This window comes from Nuphar pumila, chromosome 8, assembly GCF_984573655.1.
Source record: "Nuphar pumila chromosome 8, dmNupPumi1.hap1.1, whole genome shotgun sequence".
Lineage (NCBI taxonomy): Eukaryota > Viridiplantae > Streptophyta > Magnoliopsida > Nymphaeales > Nymphaeaceae > Nuphar > Nuphar pumila.
Genome location: NC_143256.1, coordinates 119,922,849 through 119,940,260, shown reverse-complemented (window position 1 = coordinate 119,940,260; position 17,412 = coordinate 119,922,849). Strand labels below are relative to the sequence as shown.

The 17,412-nt window shown below is 36.9% G+C and overlaps 1 protein-coding gene across 1 annotated transcript; it reads right to left on the bottom strand.

Moving 5' to 3' along the window:
* Positions 1-702: 702 nt before the first annotated feature.
* Positions 703-16,141, bottom strand: LOC149830424 (uncharacterized). Its single transcript, XM_090016508.1, has 8 exons — positions 15,542-16,141; positions 15,253-15,376; positions 11,373-11,502; positions 11,227-11,269; positions 10,872-11,109; positions 10,630-10,750; positions 10,427-10,525; positions 703-1,162 (listed from the first exon to the last, which is right to left on the bottom strand). The coding sequence occupies exons 1-6, from the start codon at positions 15,767-15,769 to the stop codon at positions 10,662-10,664; spliced, it is 852 nt and encodes a 283-aa protein (XP_089872634.1). The 5' UTR covers positions 15,770-16,141; the 3' UTR covers positions 703-1,162; positions 10,427-10,525; positions 10,630-10,661.
* Between the last annotated feature and the right edge of the window lie 1,271 nt (positions 16,142-17,412).

Genomic DNA, 17,412 nt, shown 5'->3' with positions numbered 1-17,412 from the left:
GCCAAAACAAGTAGAATATATTACAACAAAAACGTACATAACGTGAAAATCACAAGAAATTCAAAACATCACGTTTTTAAATATGTAACAAATTTATTTATCATGTTTTTTATATATTTTTACATGTTTTTCATTTTTTTATGTATTGATCAAGATTGGGTCAAATCTGGACTTAAGATGCAGATTGGTATTCAAGCAATTAAACCAGTCAATGACTGTCCATGAATCATCTAAGAAACTAGATAGGGCTGGTAAATGAGCCGAATGAACAATGATCAGCTGTCTTGTGTCAAGCTGAGCCAAGCTCGAGCCAATGGTGAGCCAGAGTTAAACTTGATGAGCTCAAGTTGGCTTGTCAACCAAAAAAATACATTTTTTAAATTTAAAAATGATAGAAATTAGACTCTAAACCTACTGAGTCAAACTCAAACTGCTTAATTTACAAAATAAATAAATTGTTTTAAGCAATAGGATTTGAACCCTAAACTCATCGCTTGCAAACCAAACACTTTAGCCATCTAAACTCTATGCTGAGCCTATTTTCACAAGTTCAAATGAGCTCTTATGAGCCAAACATGAGCACCCCTCATCTTTGTTTCCCAGCCCTGTAGTTGGAGAACCAAGAAATGCTACAATTGCACATTTTGACCCAGTAGATTCCCAAAACGGCAAGCGAATCTACACCATGCACCACTACTTTACTTATTAGAACAGTTGGATTTAACATTAATGACAACAAAATTACCCCACACAACAAACCAAAAGGTGACGGACAATTATTAGACTACACTTCTATCAACAATTACCTACCATGAGATGAATATACAGCAGCATCTCACGGCAATGACAGAGAAACCTGCTGAGAAACTCCACTGACTGTACAAACAATCTAGAGTTACAAGATAAAAATAAGGTTTATTTTCTGTATATATGACTGTAGTTATGGTATTCCTTTAAGATGACCAACTTGAAATTGACAGAGGCCACCCCCTTCAACTCGACACTGGATCTAGAGCACCGTGGGTCAGGATTACAGACACTAACAGCATGCTAACATGTTTGATTCTGTGCATTGACTCAGCCCCGACAATCAAAGTGAATGTGACAGACAGCAGCCAAACTGGACTCTTAATCTCCTGGTGACCTGACAACTATGGATGACCTGCAGTGAAAATTGAAAACAAATGTAAATTTTCAGTTACTGAGAGTAGCTAACATGACATATTGACTTTCTACATTTCTTGGCCTACGTGATATTGTATATGAAAAAACCTAGACCTTAAGTCTACTTAAAATTTGCCACCTCCCTGAAATAATACCTGCATTTTATGAAATTCCTTGGGGACAAAAAGCTGTCATGATTTGCAGAATAGATAGCAGCAGCCAAAGAACATCATGGAATTGTGAATTGAGAGAGAGGGCTTTTAGAAAAAAAGAAGTTGATAGAAGCATAGTGACAAAAGTCAGAATGGCGATTTGTAAGCTCAAGAGGTATTTAGAATAGGCAAAAAATAACAAGTTTAAAATTCAAAATAAGAATAAAAACAAAAACTATGTAAAAAATCAAACAAGTTTTTTGAGACTTTGCTAATAAAACAGATATAACATGATAGAATCACTATATATTCAATTAAATATTAAAAGCACCATGTTTTTTTAAATAGGATAAAATCACCATATTTTAAAAATATCATGATTTAATCAGCATTTTTAACTTCTGCCAAAATAATGTTTTTATCATGAAATTGTTACAAATATTGTAATGTATGTCACTATGAATATAAGATGAATGAAACATAAAGGACATCTGATCTCCAAGGCTAAAATATAGTAGACTGGAAGAAGCATACTTGAAGCTTGGAGGAATGTGAATCCTGACATTTAACATATGAGGTCCAATTTGTTAAAGAGAGCAGAACAAACCAACTTTTCCCTCCTTGTGCATTCGCTACAATGCAAACCAAAATTATCTAGTTGAATGGTGTCTGTTTAGGGAGCTAACCCCAGCTCCAAGCAAGGGGTGTTTCAACATTGATTTGTTGCAGCCTATTATGGTTCTCGGCTCACTGTGCCATCCTAGGATAATAGCAAGTTCTAGCACCAAGAAAAATCTTCTCACTAGACATCGCTTATCATAACTTTGAGAACTCCAGGCAAAACTTATAAGCTAATAAGGAATATGTAAAATACATTGTCCAACACAACATAATTACCAACATCTTCATCTCATCGCTTTTGCTGATTTCACTTCAAATCTGACAAAAAGTTCCAAATTTTGGACATCATTGGCACAAAAGCCCTTTATCATCTTTTACCTCCAATTAATCATTCAAAAATGCTAATCCATTTGATATAATGGAATGGAATGCAAAATCCATCAGTTTCATGCACAAGTCAATGAGGGACTTGAAAAGCAACACCACCAGCATTCTTGGGTTTATCCATATGCATCAGAAAGTAGGGCATGAAGTGCTTTCTCTTTCTCAGCTTCTTTTATTTGTTTGGTTTTCCCCCCAACTAAACAGTTTCCATATACAATTTACAATAGGAACCATAACCCCCACATAACCAACCCATCTAACTCGAGTCAGGGCTCAAAATCCATTCCTAGTATTTCGCTAGTCAAAAAACAATTGCCTGGACCAGTATGGGCTAGATTCTTTTTATGGTGACTGGAAGTTAAGAACATGCCAGATATCATGTGCCATCAATCTTATAATCAAAATTCAAACAATGATTTCAAAAACAAAGACAAAAATTTCAATGCAAGCTGAGACAAGTGAAAAGAACATATAGAAACATGAGGTTGAACCAAAGGGCTTCCACATGGAAAAAAGTACACTTGAAAAGTTTCTTAGAAGTTATCTTTTACCTGAAAACAATGAAATAGGTGAGAGACATTAACAAAAATATCTCCAGATATCATGCCACTAGCAAATGCTCAGTAAAACTATATAATGAAAAGGTAAGAGAAGAGCATGGCTTCACCCTACAGGTGCTCTATAAAGAACATAGGATAAAATAGAAAAACCACTAACCAATTGCTCTAACTAGATTGAATGTCAAAGCTACTCTTGGACAAAATTTATTAACCTGATTCTTAGACTCACAGGTTTTAAATGAGAGCAAATCATGAGGATACTACTAGCATGAAAATTTATATGATGTGACACCAAACAACAATCTTCAGAAAACTGCATACCTGCTATTTGATACAAACAACAAACAACAACAACAACAACTACACCTTCATCGCAAAACAATTGGGGTCGGCGATATGAACCAAAAAATAAAATCATTCTGGGTCTTCCGCATGAAACCTTCTCCTCCAATCATTTCTATCCAATGCCATGTCCTCGGTGAGGTTCAAAGCATTCATTGTTAAATTATGTATATATATAATATATATATTATATACGTATTCCTTTTTTCTTCTTTTCTCTCCAAATACCCAATAGGGGTATTTTGGTAAATCTCCATGTAAACTCCCCCATCTTCTTTTTCTTTTTCTTTTTACTTTTCTTTTTTCTTTTTTATTTTACTTTTTGTAAGACCACAAGGGGCCCCACCCTTCTTGTCGTTGGGGCCCCAACGGTCATATTTATGACCGTTGGGGCTCCCAACGACTAGAAAGGAGCCCCCTTGTGGTCCCTTCCTCTAGGCCTCCTCCTCTATAAATAGAGGAGGCTTTCCCTTGTAATGGTATTGGGTTTTTTACCCTCTTCTCTCTTTCTTCAACAATATCCAACTTATGACTTTAAGTCATTTTTCCTTTAGTGTGTTCTTTTGTATACACTTTTAGTGTTTGTGTTCTTGGCCCTTGTGATCACTCTCAAGGAGTGGCTTGCGTTATTGGTGCTTCCGCCCCTTTTCATTTCATGGTATCAGAGCAAGGTTGGCGATCGGGCTTCTCTTTTTTATCTTGGGATGTGTGCCTCTCAAGCTTTTGAAGAAAGGAATAACTATTCGGTACCTATGAAACGTGATTCTAAAGTTGAGCTTTCTTTTAAGCTCAATGGATCCAATTACCTCATGTGGGCATCCGCTATGGAAAATCATCTAAGAGGTAAGAAACTTTGGGGTTTTGTCATGGGAACTACTCCCGAACCCTCTCTTGTTCTCACTAAAATTGAAAATGGGGTTGAAAAAGCTTTAGATGGCGATGAGCGCATCAAAGCTATCAATGATCATCAATCCAAAATTGAGGATTGGGAAAGTAACCATGCTAAAATTTTGGCATGGTTTAAGAATAATGTGGACCTCAAAAATTGTGCCAACATTGCTAAATTTAGAAGAGCCAATGAGGCATGGTTCTTTCTTAAGGGTATGTATACCCAAAAGGATCTTGCTAGACAATTTTTTTGTCAAGAAAAAATTCGTTCCTCTAGACAAGCGGATATGAGTGTCCTTAACTATTTTAGCTCTTTAACCCCTCTTTGGGATGAGCTTGCTCTTCTTGAGCCCAAATGGGTGGCTCCGGAAGATATTGAGTTAAGAAGAGAACAAATTGAAAAGGAGCATTTCTTCCAATTTCTCTATGGTCTTCGACCGGAATTTGAACAAGTTAGGGCATCCCTTCTCCATAGAAGTAAAGTCTTACCCATTGAGGATGCCCTTGCCGAAGTTTGCCAAGAGGAAACTCGACTTGGCCTAAGTATTAAAAGTGATGAAGTTTTGGCCGTTACTAGGCCCGGATCAAATGTAAAAGCAAATAGACCTCCCCACTTTAACAAAAATAATAGAAAGGGAGTGATTTGTCACTATTGTAATGAACCAGGACACATTAGACCGGTTTGCCCAAAGCTTAAGGGAAAAGTGGCCGCGGTTGGAGAAAATTTTTCAAAGAAGGAAGAAGAAAGTGCCAAAGAAGGAGATATCAAAGAAACTCTTAATCATATCTCCGAAGTTCTCCAACATCTTCTCAAGTCTTTTTCGTCTTCAACATTCGGAGTCGCGATCTCCTACTCATCATCACCTCCAGGTATGTGGATACTAGACTTCAGTGCTTCTTTTCATATGACATCTAATAAAACCTCTCTTTCTAATGTTTTTTTCGAACTCATATCTTCTTATGTTTCAACGGCCGATGGGACGTCTTTAAAAATTGAAAGTATTGGAACACTTGATTTTAAAAATTCTCAAAACTTTTTCGTTCCTAAAATGAGTCGTTCCAAAAATCAATCTAAATCTTTTTTCCGTTTCCCAAATCACCGATCATGGATGCTAAGTCTCCTTCTCACCTAAAGATTGCACCGTGCAGGATCTTCAGTCAGGGAAGTTGATTGGGCAAGGCCATAGAAGGGGTGATCTTTATTTCATGGACTTTTTGACTCTTCCATCAAACTCATTTTGCAATCTTATAAATGACAAAAGTATTGAAATTTGGCATGAGAGACTTGGTCATCCAAATTTTGTAAAGATGTCGTTTTTTCCTTTTTTGAACAATACTTGTAAAGATCAACACATGACTTGTAAAGATTGCATTTTTGGGAAGTCTAAAGTTATTCCATTTCCTCAAAGAAATTATTTTACCACTCGACCCTTTGAACTTGTGCATTCCGATGTATGGGGACCTTCCCCTATTTTATCCAAAGGAGGATTTTCGTACTATGTGGTCTTTATTGATGACTTCACTCGATTTACATGGGTTTACTTCTTAAGTCGCAAATCCGAAGTTTTCTCCTTTTTTAAAGAATTCCATGGAATGGTTAAAAATCAATTTTTAGGAAATCTATCAATTCTTAGATCTGATTCGGGAGGCGAATACATGTCCAATGAATTTCAAACATATTTGAAAGAAAATGGAATTTGCCATCAACGTTTTTGCCCAAACACTCCGCAACAAAATGGTCTTGCGGAAAGAAAGCATAGACACATAATAGAAACCACAAGAACTTTATTAATTTCAAAGAATATTCCAAAATCCTTTTAAGCCGAAGTGGTTCTAACCTCCACATATCTTATCAATAGAATCCCTTCATCTTCTTTGAGAAATCTTTCTCCATTTGAAAAACTTACCAATATGTCTCCCGATTACAAAAGACTAAGAATTTTCGGATGTAAATGCTTTGTTCTAACTCATAAAAATGATAAACTATCTCCTAGGGCAATTGAATGTATTTTCTTAGGATATGGCGAAAAACAAAAAGGTTATCAATGTTTTGACATACTCAAAAACAAACTTTATATCTCAAAAGATGTCATATTCTTAGAAGAAGAAAGTGGTTTTTGGCATAATCCAAATGAAGATATTGATTATTCCTTTTTATTTGACTTGTTACCTCAAGAAAACATCATAGATAGTCATGTTGAATCTAGTGAATCTCTCGTAGAGGATCATTTAGAACCTTCAAATGATGACCAAAGTTTAGAAGAAAATGTACCAAGACAAACACAAGTCTATTCTAGAAAGAAATGAAAGTAATCCACCTTGTGCCCTTGAAAGATTTTCTCAAAATGAGTCGATTGAAGAATCCTCCCTAAGAAGATCAAACCGTATTTCTAAAATACCAAATAGATTTGTATCTTATGATTCTTTTTCTCCAAATTTTTGGGCATGTCTTCTAGCTCTTCACTCATTTCATGAACCATCTCATTTTAATGATGCTAAACAATATGCTCATTGGAATGAAGCAATGGAACTGGAACTTAATGCACTTAAAAAGGCACAAACTTAGGAGATCATTGATCCACCCAATGACAAGAAACCCATTGGATGTAGATGGGTTTTCAAAGTAAAAACTAAGAGTGATGGCTCATTAGAAAGATATAAGGTTAGGCTTGTGGCCAAAGGATATGCCCAAGAGTATGGGGTAGATTATGATGAAACGTTTGCCCCAGTTGCTCGAATGACTAGTGTTCGAGCTCTTATTGCAATAGCCTCTATTAAAAAATGGCTAATTTTTCAACTTGATGTCAAAAATGCCTTTTTAAATGAAAATTTAAATGAAGAAGTCTATATGGAACCACCTCCGGGTATGAATTTAAATGGTACAACAACAACAACAACTACGCCTTCATCCCAAAACAATTGGGGTCGGCGATATGAACCAAAAAAGAAAATCATTCTGGGTCTTCCACATGAATCCTTCTCTTCCAATCATTTTTATCCAATGCCATGTCCTCGGTGAGGTTCAAAGCATTCATATCCTTTCATATCACCTCCATCCATGTCTTCCTAGGCCTACCCCGACCTCTTTTAACTAATATATTTTCCCATTTCTCTATCCTTCTAACTGGAGCATCATTAGGCCTTCGCCGAATATGTCCAAACTACCGTAAACGATTCTCTCTCATCTTATTTTCAATGGGTGCAACTCCTACCTTCTTACGTATCTCATCGTTTTGAATCTTATCTTTTATTGTATTTCCACACATCCATCTCAGCATACGCAGCTCAGCTACACTCATTTTTTGAATATGATGTCTCTTGGCAGCCCAACATTCTGTACCATATAGTAAAGCGGGCCTAATAGTCGTCCTATAAAACTTTCCCTTCAACCGCAATGGCATTCTACGATCGCACAATACTCCAGTTGCACTTTTCCATTTCATCCGCCCAACCATTATCCTATGATTTACATCTCCATCAATTTCTCCATAATTTTGAATGATAGATCTCAAATATTTGAAACAATCATCCACCGGTATTTCTTGCTCACCAAGCTTCACTACACTCCCATCACTACTTCGTTGCTTACTAAACCGACATTCCATGTATTTTATCTTAATCTTACTCATCTTAAAACCTCTTGCTTCCAATGTCTGTCTCCATAATTCTAACTTAGCATTAACCCCAGCTCTAGACTGATCAATCAAAACAATATCATCAGCAATCAACATACACCACGGCACATTTTCTTGAATTGATCTTGTAAGCTCATCCATCACTATAGCAAATAGGAAATGGCTTAAAGCAGATCCTTGATGTAACCCAACCGTTATAGGAAAATTGGTTGTCATCCCTCCACAAGTGCGGACATTGGTTACTACTCCTTCATACATATCCTTAATTATACTAATGTACTTGAGAGAAACACCTTTCTTCATCATTGTCCACCAGAGAACGTCCCTAGGTACTCTATCGTATGCTTTCTCCAAATCAATAAAAACCATATGCAAATCTTTGTTCCTCTCTCTATTTCTCTCAATAAGTTGTCTAAGAAGATGTATAGCTTCCATAGTTCATCTTCCAGGCATAAAACCAAATTGATTTTCCGATATCATGACAACCTTCCTCAACCTAGACTCAATCACCCTCTCCCAAAGTTTCATAGTATGACTCATGAGTTTTCTTGTATATCACCCTTATTCTTATATAGAGGCACTAAAGTACTCTTCCTCCACTCATTAGGCATCTTATTTGTCCGCCAAATCTTGTTAAAAAGATTTGTCAACCATTCTAAACCTTTCTCTCCCAAGCATTTTCAAGCCTCGATATGAATTTAAATGGTAAAATTTTAAAATTGAAAAAAGCCTTATATGGATTTAAGCAAGCTCCTAAATCTTGGTATGATAAGTTTAGTAATGTTTTGATCATTTTAGGATTTACTTCTTGCTATGATGACACTGCGCTTTTTGTTAAGAAGACAGGTGACTCCATCGTTATTCTTTTGTTGTATGTTGATGATATGATCATTACTGGGAGTGACAAAAAGGGGATAAATGATGTGAAGTCTATGTTAAAAGAAACTTTTGATATGTCTGACCTTCGATTTTTGAGATATTTTTTAGGAATTTAAGTGGCTTACTCCTCGCGAGGATACATCCTATCTCAAATGAAATTAGCTGCAGACATTTGTACCAAGTCAGGAATATCCGATGAAAAGAAAGTTGAGACTCCCGAAGTCATCAATGCAAAACTAAGACTTGAGGATGGTGTTCTTCTTGAGGATCCAACTCCCTACCGTCAATTAATTGGATCTCTCACCTATTTATCCATCACCCGTCCAGATATAGCTCATGTGGTTCATGCTGCAAGCCAGTTTCAGCATACACCTACTACAGTTCATATGGCGGCTTGTAATGAGAATTGTGCGATACATCAAAAATACCATTTCCAAGGGACTCTTCTTATCCTCTTCCTCATCTCTTGAATTAACTGCTTTTGCTGATGCTGACTGGGAAGGAAATCCCAATGATCGTATCTCAACTACTGGTCTTTGCATTTTTTTAGGTGAATCTCTCATTTCGTGGAGATGCAAGAAGCAACAGAAGGTCTCACTATCATCCACTGAAGCTGAATATCGGGTCATGGCAATGACAACTATGAAAATCGTATGGCTCAGAAGTCTCATTGGTGACATGGGCGTCCTCATTTCCTCTCCCACTAAACTCTACTGTGATAACAAAAGTGCGATATACATTGCAAGCAATCATACTTTTCACGAGAGGACCAAGCATATTGAAATGGATTGCCATTATGTTCGAGACGAATACCTCAGAGGAACTATCACATTATCATATGTCACTTCAGAATAACAATTGGCTGACTTCTTCACCAAAGCGCTCCCGACTCCACGATTTATGTTTCTTCTTAGCAAGCTTTCGGTTTTCTCCCCGTAAAGTTTGAGGGGGCATGTTAAATTATGTATCTATAATATATATATATATATACATATACTTATATATATACATACGTATATATATAAGTATATATATATATACGTATATATATTATATACGTATTTCTTTTTTCTTCTTTTCTCTCCAAATACCCAATAGGGGTATTTTGGTAAATCCCCATGTAAACTCCCCCATCTTCTTTTTCTTTTTCTTTTTACTTTTCTTTTTCTTTTTACTTTTCTTTTTTATTTTACTTTTTGTAAGACCACAAGGGGCCCGACCCTTCTTGTCGTTGGGGCCCCAACGGTCATATTCATGACCGTTGGGGCTCCCAACGACTAGAAGGGAGCCCCCTTGTGGTCCCTTCCTCTAGGCCTCCTCCTCTATAAATAGAGGAGGCTTTCCCTTGTAATGGTATTGGGTTTTTTACCCTCTTCTCTCTTTCTTCAATAATATCCAACTTATGACTTTAAGTCATTTTTCCTTTAGTGTGTTCTTTTGTATACACTTTTAGTGTTTGTGTTCTTAGCTCTTGTGATCACTCTCAAGGAGTGGCTTGCGTTATTGGTGCTTCCGCCCCTCTTCATTTCATTCATATCCTTTCCTATCATCTTCATCCAAGTCTTCTTAGGCTATTTGATACAGTTTAATGATAAACATCAAGAATGTTGGATTCTCCAATACTTTTAAAGTTCATGATAATTGATCATTTAAAGTTAAACCATGACTTCTTGAGTTTAAAGAATTCACTAAGTCAAGAATACCTGGCTTAGTGGTATAAGGATGAAAATGTACATGAACATGTTATAGCCTAGAAATACTACATTGCAATTATTACAAGAACACAGATAGCTTTACTCACCTTTAGAATGCAAAGATGATAACTTGCAAGGCTAGATTTGAAGCCCGCCACTCAAGTAGCAGTACTGCTGTTCTTAGTCCTGCTGCAATCCAAGGAAATCTGCGATAATTATGTCCAATGATTATGTTCAGACTCTAGACATAATCCTACAACTAGGTGTCCAGAGATTCTTAAGCAAAAAAAAGATCATCTTGTATAGCTACCTCAATATGTTGAGTTCATCTCCATAGCCCTTTCAACCTGCTGTCTGATCTGAACCACTGGTACCTTGAGTAAATTGGGGAGAATGTGCGGGAATAAAAAATTGTGGCTGTGCCGCTACACCTGGAACTCAAAGATGTCAGGTTCCACTGATTTGACCTCTTCATCTGACAGAATATCCATAATAGAAAAAACAAGATGCTATGGAACAAATAAAAACAATACAACTGATAAAATCACATACCTGCAGGAAATGGTGCTGGAATTGCTGGTACAGGTGACGTAGTTACTCCATTGACATTTGGAGCACTCAGTTGTATGATTTGATGGCTGGGAACTGCATATCCTTGAACTGTAGCATAACCATGTCCGCCAGGGACTGGTTGAGCCAACTGTGTGAAGGGGTAAACAGGTGCATTAAATGTGCCAGGCGTCCCATATATCTGAACATATGGATGCCCCACATAAGGACCATAAACATTCTGCAAATTGATCATGAAAAGATAGTTTTTTGTCATACAAGCTAGTTCAGAAAACTACTATGTTCACACTATTCTTCAAACAAGCCAAGTTGTAACATTTAAATAGGAGTTTTCAACCTGTCCATAAACATATTCGGGACCGGGTCCATATGACGTGTACCTGCACAGAAACCCCATTGCATGCTGAGACTATTATATACAAATTGTTATAGTGAGAGAATGACAACGCTAATCAAACTCGGTTTTAATGGGGGCAAACCCACCCATAGGAAGGATATGTGTATCCCTGTTGATACCCATAAGAAACTGGTTGGTGATATGTTGGACTACGAACAAATGCAACCCGAGCACCTTGGACAGTTCCAGGATAAGGACCACCTGACCGCAAACGTCCTATGAGAGGGCAAACACGGGCACCTTTATGTTATATAGATCTCCTGGAATTAGATTTAGTAATAATATAATAATAATTATAATATCAATATTAACATTAATATCAACACCAACATTAACATTACATGGATAATAGTAACTAGAACAGCAAGACATCCATAACAACATAATAATATTAAAGGTACAATGGAGATAACACAAACTGACACTAACACGAAGCTATGTTTAAATATTTGCTACTGGAATTTAGAATTCTCAATACTGGAATCTAGAAATTTCACCTGTATCCACTTATACTGCCTTGATGCAAGGTTTGGTGTGTGTATATGTTCACATGCATGTGTGTGTGTGGCGTTGACCCCACAAAGTTGGATATAAGGCTTATGATGATGATGATGTATATGTGTTGTGTGTGTGTGTGTGTGTGCATGCATGCGGTCACCAGTATCAGTCACAGAATATCTAGGCAAGGCAATTTCTCATGATATTATAAGGTTTTCCATCAATCTTGAGAAAGTATAAGGAAAATTCCCAGAAAAGGGAAATTTAGTCAAAAATCAAGTAAATTAACTTTTATTAGTTTTTTCCAGGAAACAACAATGAGAAGAAGGGTATCAATATTATAAAAGAAATCTGTGAATGAATTAAATAAATCATTCAAATTAGAATTAGAAAAATATCACAATGACTTCCTGACTTATTCCCAAGACTTTTCCTATATTTTTTATATTATTGCAATATCTTTGGTGTGTCAATATATTTAGGTGTTATTTCTAATACTTGTGAAGGGGGAAAAAATGATTGATGAACCTGTCATCCTCCAATGAAATGAATGGATTTAACATCTTTCTCACACAGAAACAGAAATACACAACACACATCATCAGCTTTTAAATTTTCAATAAGTCAAGCTTCTTTCGGAAACATCCAGTGAACAGTAGTATGTCTCTCAATGGCATCAAGAACATCTATGTCAAAATCTCACAATGTCAATACTGTAGATATGAGTAACAAACATCATGATGTCAGAGTGAGCATGTGACAAACGTTTTAACTCAAAACTCCACAAGCTTTCAGCAAAACCACAGCAACATATCTCCATTGAAGCAGTACCACAAGCAAGGGACATAGAAAAGGAACAGTGGAGATAAAATATTGAAAGAATGCCAAGTTTTGAGTTAAAACATGTTATAACTCAAAGCTCTGCAAGCTTTCAGCAAAACGACAGCAACATATCTCCATTGAAGCAATCCTACAAGAAAGGGACAGAGAATAAGGATAGTGGCAAGATCAAAAGAATGTGTTTTTTTTATTTTATAGCATTAACGAGGAACATAAAATTGACTTCTACAAAGATAGAAGCAGTTGAACTATTTACACAAATCATAATCTAATGTTACCACTGCTCATCTTGAAAAAAGATTCTCGTTTCCTTGAGAAAACTTGCATTCCTCATTCAACAGCCCTCCCTGAATCTCCTTTTTTCAGATGAATAAACCAGAAAACTATGTGAATTGTGAAGTCTAGAAAAGGACAAAGCCTAGTTCAGGACTGGTTTCCAGTTTGTCTCTTCAAGGCATTGGGATGTTTGCAAATAATACATCTTATCAATACTTCATGAGTCTCATTCCCACAGGGCAATGTCATTGGAGTGTGACAGAATTCTTATTCTTGATCCCAAGGATTGGTTTCCACTAGTATTCAAAGTTTTAGGCTAATTTCTCTCCTGGATAGCAAATATAATGGAGCACTGCAGCCAAAGTCCCCCATCTTCCCAGAGGTTCCAATATCAATCAAGATACTTCATGACTGAATTCTAGAGGATAAGGTCGGTTATCATGAAGCTGTTCATTCACTAAGAGAAGATAAAAGCACTATAAATTGAAATTCAGCCTGGAGACTATGTCACACAGACATGGATACACGTACAGGACACATCTGGTACTACACAGAGTTTTAAAACTAGGACACAAGGATACATGTGTGCATTATTGTAATATGCATACATGCATCCATATATACATATATATAGGTTAATGTGCATACAATCATGTATACATTCTTAATCTAAAGCAATAAAGCATGAATATCATCCTAAGTGCAAATTCTTGAACAATTTTAAATCACTATGATCAATAGCATTAAATAATAAATCTAAGATGAAAATATATGTAATCACTGACAGATTTGAAAAGAAAAACACAACTATAAAATAAATAATCAATATCATAAAAAGAAACTGATGTAGTTAGGGACATGGTGTTGATCATGTCAGAGATCCTATAGCTCTCAACGCTTGCATATCAACCCTATGGTTACTGCCTGTCTGATCTCAGATTCCTTGAACAAATAGACTGGTCAGAGCTCTGATCCAAGCAAATGATGGTTCAGTTGAAACATACAGAATACTTTGACTCTATTTGCCTCCATTTCTTGGTTATAGACTGAAGATACATCCCTAAAGAAATCTTAAAATAATTTAAAACTATTAACATTCTAACCCTCTCATTCTTTGTTCCAAGAGTGATTGATAAGAGATTTTTAGGCATGGAAATGATAAAGTGAGATTTGCACCTTAGATGACCCTCATCGAATGTCAACCACTTTTACTTCTCAATGTTCTCATCTAACATGCAGTCAATTTTGTCACTGCATTTGAAACCGGACACCCCTCATATAAAAACATGAAATTCGTACCTGTTGTTATTTGATACCAAGAACAATCAAGCACACTGCCTAGAAATTAAAGGAACTGACCTCAGTTACAACATGAGATGATTTGCATAGAAATTGTTCTAGATTTTCATCATAAAAGCATAATCCTCACCACTTTTACACGTTACATACACCTCCAGGTGATGTACTTCATGGATACTTACTCCCAGCACACATCAGATCCATACCACACAGCCTGCAAATTCTTCAAGTCGAAGTTGAGAATGTCAGTTGAAAACTGCAACATGACAACCGTATCCAGCACATTATATCTGGAATCATTAGTGACCTCTTTGACCCCCTTCCCAATAAGTTTTTCTTTTTCTTATGGCAGAGTAAGCCTCTTATTGACACATACATGAAGAAGTTAAATTAATATGATATATCTAAAAAAAATCATTTCCTGTCCCCCTTAAAAATCAGATTTCCAACAGAATTAGTAATAATGGAAGGTGCTTAAAGCTTCTTCAGTATGCCAACCGCTAATATCAATAGCAACAACAAACACATCATTTCTAATTAGCCCACTATAATGGACATCACCAATACAAGTCTTTTCCGAGGACCAATTTCTCGTTGGAAACAACTCTTTCTGATAGAAAGAAGTGCTTGTACCCTTTGGTGAAATATACTCAAATAAACAGATCTCTATGCACCGTACATGTGTATCTGCTCATGTTTCTCTTCCATTTAGCCCCAACTAACAAGATTCCTAGGATAAGGTGAAACATGAAACCAACTATAACAAATCAAAATTTTGCGCCAATGCATATAAACCATAATGTGATATGTGCAATAAAGTGAACATTACATATGATCATGCAAATCGTCAAATCCCAAGAGGACAAAATTAATGTATACTTTAACTCATAAAACGATCACCAAAATTTTCCTACAACAGCCAGGCATAGAAAACAAGAAGAATAGCATGAATCCTGCAAACACTAAGAGTTGCTTCCTCATCTAACACAAAGTTCTGAATAACAAAACCAAAAAACAGAATGACATCTTCCTCTAGAAGGCATATCAACTCACCATAAGGTGGAGCCGGCCGAGGACGGCCAAGGGATGCCAAGTTACAATTGGCCCTCCTACCATCAATAACAGGGCTCGGATCAATGCACGCCTTTCTTGCAGATTCAGGATCTCGGAAAGTCACCTAAACCCTCCATAGAAAATAACCCACAAAGTCGAAACAAGAGAAGCCCAAATCAGGAATCGAGTTAAACCCATCAAAGAAGAGCTCCAGCAGTCCAACCTACGATCAACAATTCAAAAAAGGGAACAAGAAGATCAAAGCTAGGAAAGAAACAGAGCAACTCACGAAACCGTAGCCTTTCGATCGGCCGGTGTTCTTATCGGTGATCACGACGGCTTCGAGGATCTCTCCGTACTGCTCGAAGTGCATGCCCAAAGCCTCGCTCTGCGTCTCCCACGCCAGGCCGCCGACGAACACCTTGGTGTAGGTGGTGTCCCCAAACGGGGAATTAACGAATTGGGGAGCGGGGCTCGAGCCGGAGAACGAGCCCGTGAATTGCTGGTGACCAGCCATGGATGGGGATCCCTCTCAGAACCGAGTAAAAACGAACGAATTCAATAAAGAGATGGATGTTTGGTTGGTGATTTCTTTATAGCAAGAGCACCGGAGGGGTGGCCATCAATGATTGAAGAAACCCTAGAAAAAAATAGGGCTTGGTTGGAAATGGCTGGAATCTAACATGGGTAGCAAAAAGTGATCATGGGGAGGAGGTGTAGGAATCTTTGGGTGGTGTATTTTGTTTATGTACAATAATTTATGAGGAGAAGGTTTTGGGTCTTTGTTGTTGAGCTGAGAAGAAGTAAAAAGGAAGAGAGATTTTGTGGGCAAAAGGGAGAGGAATGATCTGCGTGCAAGAGGGGGGGAAAGAGGGTGGCAACTGGCAAGAGAGAGAGAGGGTGGTGGTGTGAATGAAACCAAATTGTAGAGAGAGAAGCAAGGGAGGGTGGGGTCGGAGCGTGGGTGGCAGTCCGACTCTGGTCACCTAAAGCCCTAAACCCTACAATGCGACAACGCGTTTTGACAGTGAGTTTGACTCTCCATTTATAGATGCAGCAGACATACACCGTAATTTGATCCAAGTTCCGATCTCTCTCTCTCATATATAGATGTTGGAGAGGGTAAATTTATGAACTTTGATCTCCTCTCTCTCACACACGCATACATATGGATGTTGCAGGGAAATGGTAAATTTATGAACTTTGATCCTCTCGCTCTCCCAGGATGTTGGAGAGAAATGGTAAATTTATGAACTGTAATCCTCTCTCTCGTATACATGTTGGAGAGCAATGGTAAATTTACGAATCTCTCTCTCTCTCTCTGATGTTGGAGATAAATGGCAAGTTTATAATTTTGATCCTCTCTCTCTCTCTCTTTTGATGTCGGAGATAAATGGTAAATTTTGATTCTCTCTCTCTGTCTTGCTTGACTCGTGTGGCACTCTTGACGAACTCTTATCGTCATTTCTGCCTTTTTCTTGAGTTAATAAAAAAAAAAAAAAAAAAAATCTCTATCTCTCTCTTTGCCATTTTTTTGTGATCATAGATTGTCACTACATAGAAATAAGACAATGACTTTCTAATAATTTTATTTAGGAGTAGAATTAAGCAAAGGATAAATCACATTCGTATAATTAGCAAATTAAAAGTGAGCACGATAAATGATGCACGAAGCTAAAAAGGAATATTTAAAAAATACCTTAATGTGTGAAGCGTGAAGCTTTCAAGAAGCATAAGAAAAAGTGTTCAGTAAGTGGTAATGAATGTGAGTAGGAAATGGCATAGAAAAATTAAATAAAATATGTATTCTAAGTTTTTTACCAAATTTATTTATTATGTGCAAGGTTTATAATGAAAATATAGCTTTATCATGAAATATATGTATTACATTTGTACAAATTTTAAATCAAAATTGCTTGCACGTATGGGTGGACAACGGGCCGGCCAGCGGGATGTACCAAGCTGACCGAGCTCACCATGGGCCGGGTTTGGGCTAAGGTTTTAAGCCCAAGCCCATTAAGTACCATGCCGAAACCGGGCCCGTTATATACATGGGCTGAGTCTGGGCCAACCCGATAAGCCTAAGTTATTTATTAATTTTTTAATAATAAAAAAAAATTAAAAATTAACTATTGCATAGTAACTTGGTAACTATTACTA

Coding starts and splice junctions, on each gene's coding strand:
- LOC149830424 (XM_090016508.1), bottom strand. CDS start 15,769: ATGGCTGGTCACCAGCAATTCACGGGCTCGTTCTCCGGCTCGAGCCCC. Junction 15,377..15,541: donor GATCGAAAGGCTACGGTTTC/GTGAGTTGCTCT, acceptor TGGAGGGTTTAG/GTGACTTTCCGAGATCCTGA. Junction 11,270..11,372: donor TACACATATCCTTCCTATGG/GTGGGTTTGCCC, acceptor GTTTCTGTGCAG/GTACACGTCATATGGACCCG.